At 37.8% G+C, this 13,781-nt stretch overlaps 1 protein-coding gene across 1 annotated transcript in view; it reads left to right on the top strand.

Moving 5' to 3' along the window:
• Positions 1 to 13,781, top strand: part of LOC103267340 (nuclear body protein SP140-like) — a gene marked incomplete at its 5' end in the record, with an annotated part of 86,860 nt that overhangs the window by 54,916 nt on the left and 18,163 nt on the right. The window contains 3 exons of the mRNA XM_021716003.1: positions 2,941 to 3,006; positions 4,339 to 4,419; positions 11,428 to 11,604. Of these exons, the coding sequence (XP_021571678.1) occupies positions 2,941 to 3,006; positions 4,339 to 4,419; positions 11,428 to 11,604 (324 nt within the window). The remainder of the gene's footprint in view (positions 1 to 2,940; positions 3,007 to 4,338; positions 4,420 to 11,427; positions 11,605 to 13,781) is intronic.

The raw sequence follows: 13,781 nt of genomic DNA, 5'->3' as shown, positions 1-13,781 counted from the left end.
TCCAGCTCTATCATATTTCTATCCATCTGTCCATTTCTTTATTCATTCACTAACCCATCTAAAGTTTGGAATATTTCAAGGTTGCAGACATCACTGCACACCCCCCACCCCAATACTTCAGTGTGCAAATCAATAACTAGAACTCAATATTTGTTTAGAGTTCTTTTTTGAGATGAAATGTATAATAAAATGCACAAACATTAAGTATACCTATGTGATGAGTTCTGATAACTGCATTCTTCTGCACAATCAAAATCCTTATCCAGATGCAGAACATGACCATCACCCTGGAGGAGAGGTTCTTTACGCCCTTTTGGTATATCTCTTCCCCTTACCCATTAAAACAATAAATAGTACTCTTATTTTTCTCATGATAACTTAATTTGAATTGCTTTAAAACTTTATATAAATAGGGTTTCATAGCATGGTCTCTTCAGTGTAAGATTTCTTTGACTCAGCATGTTTTCGAGGTTCATTTATGTTGTTGAATGTATCAGTAGTTTGTTTCTTTTGGGTTCTAAGTAATGTACATTGTCTGAAGATACCAAATTTTGTTTATACCTTCTCCTATTTATGGACACCTCAAGTGTTTCTGGTTTTTTGTTATTATGAAAAAGCTGCCACAAACAGTCTTGTAGAAGCTTTTCTGTGGAACTGTGTCCTTCATATCTCTTGCATAAATACTTAAAAATGAAATTTCCAGGATATAGGATAGATACATCAGTTCTTGCCCTCCAAGGCCCATGAAAGGATGATGTGGGGAAGACCCAGGTGGTGGTACACACACAAGAGTGTGCTGCAATTGAAAAATACTTAGGAAACCCAGTCTTATAAGAGGGACTGCAAGCAGATCTGCTCCAACCCTACCCACTAAGGGAAACATCTTATTAGCTAGCCTTCTCTGGGGTTAGAACTTCTGGAATATTTCTAAGTGGGGGAAGATGTTCTCTATACTGGTCAGGAAATAAATCTTCCCTGTAACCTGGAGGCCACATTATCTCTAGCTTCCAATTCTGTTTGCTTTCTAAAACAGCCTTGAAATCATACCCTGAGGCTCATGGAAATGCCATGGAGAATTTGCCTCCCAACAAATTCATCTCACATTTTTGCTTCTGATACATTTCTCCTTGAAGACACCACTCCATCAACCACTCAGATTAATCTCACCCATGGGCCCATCTTCATTCAATTTGTTTCCTACATTTAACAAATTTCATAAGCCATAAATGCTTTAGGTCCCTTATGACAGCCTCTAGAGTACAAGTCACCACGTTTACACAAGGAAGGCAAGTTAATGCCCGGCATTCACACAAGAAGCACAATCCCAAGGGCACACATGGTCCCCAGAAGGGAAATGTTTTCAATTGTTGGGCTCCCTGGAGTGGGATGTACATTAGGAGGAAAGTGGGCAGTACCTTTAATATGGCCCATGGCCAGCAATAAGCATTAGAGTTTCCAATTTTGTTCATTGCATCTAGTACTTGATTTGTGTGTGTGAGTGTGAGTGTGTGTGTGTAATATATGGGAAGACTAAGGACAGTCTGTTTAATCTGTCCACTTTGTCCCTAACACTAACCAGGAACCAGGTGGCATTCACCACTACCCTCAAATGGCTGAGAATGGGGGTGGGGGCAATGTGTGGAAGAGTTCTGCATGAGATGTGTTGAAGTAAGGGCAGCCCCCTGTGGACTCATGACTGGTATGGAGATGCTGCTTAAGCCTTCTTAGAGGTAGAAGCACAGTAGTGGAGTGTTTCCTTCTTGACAAAGGACCAAGTGGCAGCTCTGAAAGACATATTTTTAATGCTCCTCTACCCCCAGTTTGAAGTGTTCCCTTCTTAGATGTCTGTATTTTTGTTCTTATTTCACTGCCACAAAATCTGTCTGTACCATTACAATGGCTGTAACTTTACCTTTTCTTCCAATTATCTCCTTTCCTCACTCAGACTTCCTGTCTACAAAAATCAGAAACAAGCGAGGCAAAAGCATTTTCATAAACTGTAACCAGCATGGAATCTGAATCCTCTGGGTGGATTTTTTGAAGGCTGTACCCATGATGGTTGGTAGGGGAAAGAACTAGCTGTCATCTCTTAAGAGTGGTCAGAACAGAATCCTGAATTTTCACAGTAGGTCTATACAACACATATAATCCCCCAGTGCCTTTGTCATGATCATTATCCAGGAAGGAGAGGACCCCTTTCAGGAGATTCAGCCCTTCAGTGAGCAAAGCCCCTCACCAAGTTGTGTGGACAGGAGAAGACAAGGGACATAGAGTCAGAAAATAAGCACACTGTTGAGTAAATTTTTTTATAAAGGGCACATTATTGTTAGGCTGCAAATGGTTCAGACAGCCAGGATCATGACACTCATGAGTTTCTAGGGTTACAATAGCGTCACTGAAGTCACTGGATCATCAACCTGCAGAAGCATCACCAAGATTATATAATGAATTATATCGAGATTACATTATGATTTTGTAATTATATCATGAAAGCTGTCCACATCTCAAAGTTGAGAATGTCCCCCAACTTTTAATACTGTATTTACCCATGACATTATCAGCTTCAGGGAATATGCCTTCTCATTGCATGTTTGAATTTACACCACAAATACTTGAAAAATGAACATATTGGTTTATAATGATAGCAATTATTATTCTCTGTAAGGTAATGGTAGTAGCTAATTTTCCATTTTTAAAAGATTTCTCAAGAAGGGTCATCTTCTATAGTCTCCCAAACCCATGGACCAAGGCATATGCAAAGTTAAAATATAATTCTATAATTAACCTCCACATTGCTGCACTAGTCATCAAGAGTTTTGCTCCATTCCTATGATCCAAAACTACTAGGATACTACCTGAAAAACCTACTTGAATAGTACTGGCATATAAAGCTTACATTTATAGTTCTGAATGATTAACTTAATTCTTTTTGGCTCAAAGGAAAAAAGAAGGGACATTCCTGGACCAGAATAAAAAGGAGATGGCAGGAAAAAATACAACAAAAAGGTAAGCAGGCATAGTAAGTAGTTTCAGCTTTTGAGTTTATCAAGGCGCTGCCCATTGTATTCTTAGAGGCCTTCAGTCTCCTGGGGACCAGGATAGTTTTGTAGCCCCTGTATCAGTTAGGATATAGGCTAAGATGCCATAACAAAGAGGTCTGAAAATACAATGGCTTTAAAAAATACAATGACTTTATTTCTCATACATTGGTAGTCCACAGGTAAATGGTCCTGAGTTAATAGGGAGGCATTGTCGTCCTATGTGACTTTCCTAGATCAATAAATTTTTATTAATTTGGAAAGATATCCCAAAGAATGAAGAAAACAAGTTGTATGTGTATGTATGTGCATGCATACATGTCGTAAATACATATAAGTGTATAAGCATATATTTTTACATGCAAAAGTTATACTTGTGAAAGTATGTTTTTATATATCTGTAAGTCCTTATATGTACATATGTAGTTAATTATCTATATGCAAAGAGATATAGATATGTAGGGACATCAATGACAGTTTACCCATAACACTACATGCAAGGGTTACATTTGGTCATTGTAATAGAGATTATGTTTATATTTTTATTTGTGGTTTTTAAAGGCATGTGTATATTAAAATATTAGACATGTTCAACTTTTATAATAAAAGTTGTTCTTTAAAAAGTAATATATGTAAAAAGAAAAACTAGGAGGATATTTTTGAAGAAATTAGTTGTGGCTATCTTCAGATGATATTTCATACAGTTTTGCTTTCTGAATTTCCAGTAATGTGTGTGTGTATGTATACATACATGCATATGTATATATATCTGGAATTTTATTTATTTTAGTCATGTTCTAAGGAAATTCTTTCTCCTAGACAATGAAGACTAAATCTCATTTTCCAAATGAGTGTCAATTTTGAATCAGTAGATATATATAGTGAGATTTTAGAGGTTCTGTTAAAAATTATTAATTTTCACCAATCTTATGTTCTTTCCAGTTTAAGTGACTGCCCTATTGGTAGTGGTGTATATTTTTGTTTGGAAAGAAAAAAAAGTGATAGCATTCATTGTAAGAATGAGTGTTTTCAATTTAAAAAATTATTTGGGTTGATAAGTCTGTGTGTATGTAGAAAAATTCTAAGAGACTTCTTTTCAATGTACAAGTAAGTCCTGAGTATAATTTAAAAGTCTATACTCCTAAAAGTAGAAAATACCCTGGACATGTGCTTGAGGTTCCTTGTCTGAGGTATGAAGAAAGGGCATCCAGAATTAAGCCCAGGATTCCCTCACAGCTTTTAGTTCCACCTATCAGCTATTGTTTTGCCCAGTTCTAGATTTTCCCCTGCCTATTTCCAGATCACAACCAAGCTGGTGACCAGAGGGTCTTGAGTAAAAGGAAGAAGAACATGAAAATGCAAGGCCGTGCCAAGATTGCAGGTAAAATAAAAGTGTGTGCCCTTTTACCTTTGCCCTATAGGTCAAGATAAATTTTGTTATGCTTTTGAGGAACTTAGATCCTCCTTAATATCAGTTAGTATTATTAGTCAATTTGAAAGCAGTGAAATCTAAAAAAGCAAATGCATTTGGAGCCAGGGTTGTGAGTTGTTTGCATTTATATTATAGATCTTACCTACCTGGGTTCTAATTTTTTTTTCCCTCTGAGTTTTATCTGTTTTTCATGGAAATTCCTTTGTTGTCCATCACTGATTTATTTAAATGGCTAGGCTCGGCCAATTGTAAGCAGAAATCAAGTTTATTCTCTCACTGCCCTTTGAGATCCTCCTTCTAGATGAGTTCTTTTCTACCTTGGTCAGGTCCTGCAGCTTCCTTTTAACAGCAGTAAGAGATTCATTTTAGTAGTTGAGAGCCCTTTCTGACTTAGTGTTAAAACTCCAATATTTTCTCCAATTTAAAGCACTCTCACCTTCAGCCTTGACAAACTGTAATCTGGGAAGCGTGAAGTGGGGCACGGAGTGGTCAGTGTCTTTCTTCTCTTACTCTCTATTGACTTTGCCCCAACTATTGAGCTATTAGTTTGGGCCTATCCAGAACAAGGCAGGTAGAAGAGAGAGAAGAGATAAGAACATGGAAGTGTCTTGCCTGACAGATACAGTTGTGAAATAACATTAAAAATGGAGAATGCACAATCACTATCCTTTTCTTCCATGAGATGCTTTCATCAATTCCACTACAAAAGAAGATTGGTTAGGTGCCAATGCTTGACTTCTTTTGAAAGAAATGTAGCCTTTTTTCTATGGCCTGGATGTGAGTTAAAGGCCAAAGCTGGCATAACCAGTTCTACCAGCTCTTTGTATGGTTGTATAGAAGACCTGGTGCATTTGGATGTGGGTGCTTGGAACTAAGATGACCAAATCAACCTTGTTGCTTGGGACTTTCCCAGTTTTGCCAGTGAAACTCCTGTGTCCCAGGTACACACAGATGTGTGTGTGAGTGTGTGTGTGTGTGTGTGTGTGTGTGTCCTAAACAGGTTTGATGAAAGGTAAATCCAACATACCCGATGGTCTCAGAAAAAATATAAACAGGTAGAAACAGAGATAGAGAGAAATCAAGACAGAACTCTGTATTTGCTGGACCAGTCAAGGTTGTGGCCAGAGCTTTAGTGCCAAGCCTGGCTGGTATATAGGAAGGGAAAGAGCAATAAGAATATGACATCCAGGCTGGGCTCAGTGGCTCAAGCCTATAATTCCAGCACTTTGGGAGACCGAGGTGAGGGGATTGACTGAGTCCACAGGTTCAAGAACAGCCTGGGCAATTTGGCAAGACCTCATTTCTACAATAAATTTTTTTAAAAATAGCCAGACGTGGTAGTACGCTCCTATAGTTACGGCTACTCGGAAGACTGAGGCAGATGGATCGCCTGAGCCCAGCAGGTCAATGCTGGAGTGGCTGTGAGTGTACCACTGCACTCCAGCCTGGGTGATGGTGTGAGATTCTAATTTAAAAAAAAAGAATATGACATCTGGATATATTCTCACTGAGCTGAGTGTGGACTCTCAGGAGAGGAGGGGGAGGCAAATGAGTGAAGGGGAGAGACCTAGAGATATACTAGCCTTTTAGAGTCCTATTGGTAAATTGGGTGAGAGAGGAGGGGGAGAGAGCCACTCAGAGAGCCACACCTGTGTGGATGATCTTCTATTGCCTAAAACCCCAGTGTCCAGAAGGAGGAAGTGAGAGAGAGCGTAAAAAGATTAATATACTTCATTGAAGACCACATTTTCACCATTTTAATTGTTTTCTTTAGCCATTGGTTGTTAATATTCAAGCCTCCTACTTTCTTGCACAAGTTTAGCAAAGTTTCCTAGAACTCTTGCTTGAACTCTTATTTTTCTAGTTAAATATTAACAGGGTGATAATTTGCAAGGTTGAAATTTGTTTGATCTTGGGATAAGATCTCTCTAATTATCAACATTGGTCCCACAGGCAATTTTGATCTCAAATAGGTGAAAACCCTATCAGTAACTGTTTAGTCTAAAAAACAGAAAATGGGATTATATTACCAAGCAATAGATCCACTTTGGGTTTGATTGAAATAAAGAACCCTTTTACTTTCCTGGCTTAATATGCTTAGTGTTTATAGCACTTAGGATGGAATAGTTCAGAAAATATTTCCTAATGAGATCTACATGACCTTGATGACCATCACCAGATGGTGATCATTGGGCGGTGGACTTTAAACACAAGAAAGAAGGAACATTTTGTTTTCCTGCCTTAGAACACAAAATGCATGTGAAAGATAGTAAACATTAAGATGCCTATCTATGGCCAATTAACTTGTAAATGGAAGAACATTCTCTGCTGCAGCATTTACCAGGTCAATCCTCCATGGGGATTTTGGAAGACTCAATTCTACACATTCCTCTGGATTTAATCTCTGTTTGTTTTCTAGAGCCTAATATATTTTCTGTCCAAACCCACATGAGGAAAGTCCTTAGTCACATTTACCATCATATTCAGCACAAATGTACAACTGTCTTCCCTCAAGGTGATATGTGCAGCATTATCTTACCTATGGAGCACCTAACAGGGTTTCCCTTAACTCCCAGAACTCTCAATTTATTTCTATCTCTTTGCTAAAAGAAACCTAAACCACCTTTGCTTAATTTTGTATTTTTGTTTCAATTTTCTCTGAATATTTTCATTTCTGTAATGGCAATAATCATCATCTGAATCTTGCAAAGATTAAGTAAATTAATGTTACAGCCTTACCAGGTTCTTATGCCTGCTGCCCAGAATAACTGGGTGCTTCAAGTCCCTTCACTCCTCCTGAAGGCTCAAAAAAATAAGCAAACTTGGGAAATCCCCAGAGTCCTGACCTTAACCTAGATTACCATCATAGCCAGCTTTCTCCCACAAACTGACTTTCTCCCATAAGCACCACCTGTCCAGAGATCAACAGTACAGCCAACCACATAAGATATAATACCTCAACTTTGGGAAAAGCCTTATCCAAAACACCAGTTAACAATACTTTCCAAGCCACTCTGGCCACTCAGGGCACTATGAGAGCCAGTGCAGGTACATAGCTCAGGACTGTCATATCTGGCAACTGAGAAACTCACCACAACAAGACTATATATAACCAAGGGAACTTTCAGTGCCAACATCAGCCCCCTGCCAACCTCAAATTAGAAGAAATTCTCTACCTAAACAAAAAGGAACCAGAAAAAATAATTCTGACGATATTGGACAATATGTCCAATATAACAATATGGACAGAGTTCTCTAGTACCCCCCAAAGACCACACCAACTTCTTCAGCAACGAACCCTAACCAAAATGAAATTTTTGAAATTTCAGACATAAAATTCAAAAAATTGATGGTAAAATTGGTCAATGAACTTCAGAAGAAAATTGAAAAACCAACATAAGGAAATTTTAAAAACAATTCAGAACATGAATGAAAAATTCTCCAAAGATATAAACACCTTTATAAAAAACAGGTCAGACATGGTGAGGGGATAACCTGAGCCTATGGGTTCACAGCCTGGGCAACTTGATGAAACCTTATCTCTACAATAAATCAAAAAATTAGCCAGGCATGGTAGCATGTGCCTGTAGTTCTGGCTACCTGGAAGGCTAAGGCAGAAGAATCGCCTGAGCCCAGCAGGTCGATGCCGTGAACATGACACTGCACTCCAGCCTGGGTGACAGAGTGAGACTCCAACTCAAAAAAAAGGTTGAAATTCTAGAAATGAAAGAAGCATTTAGGGAAGTACACAATGCAGTAGAAAGTTTTAATCGTAGACTAGAACAAGCAGAAGAAAGAATCTCAGAACTTGAAGACAAGGCTTTTGAATTAACCCAATCAGACAACAATAAAGAAAAAAGAATTAAGAGAATGGAACAAAGTCTCCAGTCTCCAAGAAATATGGAATTATTTAAAATGTCCAAACCTAAGAATCATGCATATTCCTGAGGAAGAAGAAGTTAGGAAAACCTATTTCAGGGAATAATAGAGGAGAACTCCCCTGACCTTGCCAGAGATCTAAACATTCAGATACAAGAAGTCCAAAGAATTCCCAGGAGATTAATTGTAAAAAGGTCATCCCCAAGGCATATAATCATCCTGCTATGCAAAGTTAATGTGAAAAAAAGAATTTTAAGACAAGTGAGACAAAAGCACCAAATAACTTAAAAAGATAAACCCATCAGACTAATAGCAGACTTCTCAGAAGAAACTCTACCAGCCAGAAGAGACTGGGGGCCCATCTTCAATCTCCTCAAACAGAATAGTTGTCAGCCAAGAATTTTGTATCTCACAAAACTAAGTTTCATAAATTAATTAGAAATGAAGTCCTTCACAGACGAGCAAACACTGAGGGAATTTGTCACTACTATACCAGCTCTACAAGAAATATTCAAAGGAGTCCTAAATACTGAAACAAAAGATTGAAATATACAAGTAGAAAAATGCTAAAAGTTATAATATTCTATTCAATATATTCTATTGACTTTATGGAAAACCAATAGAATAGAGAAAATAAATAAAGCAACCAGATAGCAACCAATATGATGAGTAGAGTAGTGTCTTGCATATCATTATTAACTCTGAATGTAAATGGTCTCAATGCCTCACTAAAAAGATACATGCTGGCAGAATGAATTTAAAAAAGCAAAACTCAAATATCTACTGCCTTTAAGAGATCCACTTAACTCACAAAGACTCCTATAGACTCAAGGTAAAGGGGTGGGGAAAAATATTCCACACAAATACAAATCAGCCATTCTCATATCAGATAAAACAGATTTTAAATTAACAACAGTAAAAAAAGACAAAGATGGCTATTATATAATGATAATGATATTAATCCAATGAGAAGACAAAACAATTTTAAATATATGTGCACCTAATACCAAAGCCTCCAGCTTTATAAAACAAATTCCACTACATCTGAAAAAAGAGAGACAGCAATACAATAACAGTGGGAGACTTCAACCCTACACTGACAGCAATAGACATATCATCAAGGCAGAAAGTCAACAAAAAAACATTGGAGTTCAACAGGATTCTAGAAGAAATGGAACTAACAGACATCTACAGACTATTCTATCCCCAAACTATAGAATATGTATTTTTCTTATCAGCACATGGAACATTCTCCAAAACAGACCATGTGATAGGCCACAAACCAAGTCTCAATAAATTCAAAAAATCAAAATCATATCAAGCACCATCTGAGACCACAATAAAATAAAACTAGAAATTAACTGCAAGAAGAACTCATGAAAAAAACAAAGACGTGGAAGTTAAACTATTTGCTCCTGAATGATCCTTACTAAAACCTGACCTGGATTGCCCAGGCTGGGCTCAAACTTTTGGGATCAGGCAATCCTCTCACCTCAGCCTCCCAAAGTGCTGGGATTATAGGTATGAACCACCACTCCTGACCTGGATTGTTTAATTTCTATAATCAGGTTATAGGGAGATAGATTGGCATCATTGCTAAAAAGACTGAGTCAACAATGAAATTAAGATGAAAATTTTAAAATCCTTGAAACAAATGACAACAATGAAACAAGTTTTCAAACTCTCTGGAACACAATCAAATCTGTGCTCAGAGAAAAATGTATAGTGCTGAAGGCCTACATTAATAAAACTGAATGATCACATTTTGACAACTTAATGAACTAGAAAAACATGAACAAATCAAACTCAAAGCTAGCAGAAGAAAAGAAAGAACAAAGATCAGAGCAGAACTAAATAAAATTGAAATAAAAAAATACAAAGGGTCAATGAAACAAATATTGGTTCTTTTGAAAAGATAAACAAAATTGATAGACTACTAGCTAGATTAATTAAGAAACAAAGAAGACTCAAAGTAGCTCAATCAGAAATTAAAAAGGAGACATTACAATGGATACAACAGAAATCCAAAAGGTCATCCGAGACTATTATCAGCACCTCTGTGCAAACAAACAAAACAATCTAGAGGAAATTAATAAATTCTTGCAAACATACAACCCCCCAATCTTGAATCAGGAAGAAATAGAAGCCCTGAACAGACCAATAGTGAGTAGTGAGATTGAAACAGCAATTAGAAGTCTCCTAACAAAAAAAAAGTCCAGGACCTGATGAACTCACAGCTGAATTCTACTGTTATGGCCTGATCCAATAAATCAGCTGCTATCCCTCATGGCTAATTAAAATATAAAAGGCAGAGAGTGGGAGAAAAGGGATTGTTTAATTTCTTTTTCTTTTTTTCTTTTTTTGAGTTGGAGTCTTGCTCTGTTGACCAGGTTGGAGTGCAGTGGCATGCTCCCGGCTACCACAGCCTCCACCTGCTGGGTTCAAGTGATCCTTCCACCTCAGCCTTCCAAGTAGCTGGAACTACAGTCACACACTACTATGCCTAGTGAATTATTTATTTATTTATTGTAGAGATGAGGTCTTGCCAAGTTGCCCAGGTTGGTCTCAAAGTCGTGGGATCGGGCGATCCTCTCACCTCAGCCTCCCAAAGTGCTGGTATTATAGGCATGAGCCACTGTGCCCGGCCTGGATTATTTAATTTCTATAATCAGGTTATAGGGAGACGGGTTGGCATCATTGCTAAAAAGCCTGCTCCCACTAACACAAATCGATTCCAGTATTTATACCCAAAATGTGTAGCCCTTCACCCACCCCAAGTTTAAAGACTACATGCAGTTTTAGCATGACTCAGGATTTACATTAACAACTTTTGATATGTGACCAGTGATTTGACACAAAGTCTCCTGGTCATGTTGACATTTTAGATAACATTTGGGAATTTACAGTATGTTCTTTTACAGTTTTTTAGAGGAAGGGGAAGACAATTGCAATATTTGGGCAGAAGGAAAGGTTATAATATTTTTAATGATAGCTTTGAATTGTTTTAAGACATAATTATAACAATCTCCTATTCCCAGAGTCCTGGTCCATAACAGTCTGATGTCCTTGTATTCACAGATGGAGAGGAGAAAGTCAATGCCCATTTCAGACTTTCAGACACACTCCTGCTAGCCTTGGACTGCTCTCCTAATTATCAGGTGGTCTGGCTTGCCGATTGTTTCTTCTTCAGCATCAGCAATGGTTCACTAGATAAGATTGACCAGTCAGACAAGGCCATGCTAAGAAAGAAGAAAGGTGGGGGTAGGGGGGATAAGAAAAATAAACACGTTTGAGTTCAAGCAACTTTTAGTTAAACTCAACTCAGCTACAAATTAATACAAGTTTTTAAGACTTTCTAAATGACTGTGTTAAACAACCAAAATGGCCTCTTTTCAGCCTGTAACACTACTAGACCTTCAAAGAAGAACCTGTACCAATTTTACTGAAGCTGTTCCACAAGATTGAAGAGGAAGGGATCCTTCCTAACTCATTCTATGAGGCCAGTGTCATTCAGATACCAAAGCCAGGAAAGGGCACAACAGAAAAGGAAAACTACAGACCAATATCCCTTATGAACATAGATGCAAAAATCCTCAACAAAATATTAACAAACCAAATTCAACAGCACATAAAAGCAATAATACACCATGACTAAGTGGGTTTTTAAACAAATGAATAAGAATTATCATCAAGCAGTGAGGAAAGAAATCAGAAAATGTGTGGTTTTTTTTTTTAAGATGCAACTACTAGCAAAACCTAAGAGACACAAATCCATTTGGGATAAGGATGATAGTGCCACCCACTGCAAAAGCTGCAAGAAATCAATAGGCAATGAATTATAATTGCACTCATGACCATTGGTCATTAATAAAAGCCTTTATTTTGTTCAGTATGTTTTTATAAAAGTGGAAAGAGTTTAATATGGTTCCCTTGCAAAGTGTTAAAATTTCAAAAGTGTGAGTGTTTATTTAAAAGGATGCAAGGATTCATTCATGTGGGAGTCCAGCTCCTGCCAGATTCAGGGTACTCCAAAGTGGAGACAGTGTCAGCGATTGTGAGAAAGAGAAAGAGGGAAAGAGAGATGCTGGAGACCATTAGTTTGCAACAAGGTTTGAAACTGAGTTTTGTCATATGGGATGATGATATTATCCACATCTTTTCCAAACAATTCCACACTCCTCTGTCTTTCTTTGATTATTAACAAAGCTACTAAGTACAGATAAGATGCTAAAACTTTTTTAGAGGAAACCGGTAAATGTAACCATTCCATAGGTCCTTCCTGCCACAAGCACCCTGTTGGGGTATGAGAAGTAGCCAACACAATTAATTCCCATGGTATATCATAACTTACTCTTTTCACCCTTTGGGACTCAATGGCCTTTTCCACGAGAGTTTAAGACCTCTTTTGCCTCGGGTGTTAAGACTCTTTTAGAAGTGGGGGAGGGATTCTCCTGCAGTATATCAAAAAGAGGCTTTAAATCTGCAGTAGTGACCTGTAAATAAGGTCTCAACCAATTAATATCTCCTAATAATTTCTGAAAATCATTTAAGGTAACCAAATGATTCTTCCTTAATTGTAGAGGTTGATGACTCACAGTTTGAGTGTTTAACACTCAGCCAAGATAAGTAAAGGGCAGGTTGGTTTGAATTTTTTCAGGAGAAATTTTCAAACCACAATTAGCCAGTGCTGTTACTGTTTCATTCAACACGTTATGCAAATGAGCATGATCTGCATGAGCCAATAAAATATCATCCATGTAATGAATTAAATAAAGATTAGGATATTGGTTTCTTATATTCTGCAAGGCTGCATCTACAAACCTCTGGCACAAGGTAGGGCTGTTTTTCATACCTTGTGGCAGGACCTTCCATTGATATCTCTGGTACAGCTGCTTTAAATTATGAGAAGGTAAACTAAATGCAAATCTTTTACAGTCTTGAAAACTTAAAGGTATAGAAAAAAAGCAATCCTGTAGATCAATAACTATGATGTTATAATCAGCAGGAATAGCAACCAGAGATGGCAGCCCGGGCTGCAATACACCCATAGCCTCCATTAATGGGTGGCATTAATGGCTCTTAGATCCTGTAAAAGTCTCCATTTTTCAGATTTCTTTTTTATAACAAATCTAGGAGTATTCCAAGGACTGGTAGAAGGCTATGGCCAGCCTCCAACTGCTGTTGAATTAATTCTCTTGCTGCCTTAAGTTTCTCTGAGGGCATGGGCCATTGTTCCACCCAAACTGGTTTATCATCTTTCCAGATAATGGGATCAGCAGCCTCAGGATCAATAGTGGCCCCTAGGGCAATATTTGAAAAGCCAATACCAGACCGGTCTTTCCTCTCTACAACTTGAACAGGTCCTTTTATGCCCTGTCTGTTCCTTCCAAGTCCCTTTAAGGGATCGCATCCTATTTGTAGCATTTGCACTG

This window comes from Carlito syrichta, unplaced genomic scaffold, assembly GCF_000164805.1.
Source record: "Carlito syrichta isolate Samal-C Ts95f unplaced genomic scaffold, Tarsius_syrichta-2.0.1 Scaffold308105, whole genome shotgun sequence".
Lineage (NCBI taxonomy): Eukaryota > Metazoa > Chordata > Mammalia > Primates > Tarsiidae > Carlito > Carlito syrichta.
The sequence above is the reverse complement of the archived record's forward strand: the minus strand, read 5'-3'. Positions and strand labels throughout refer to the sequence as shown.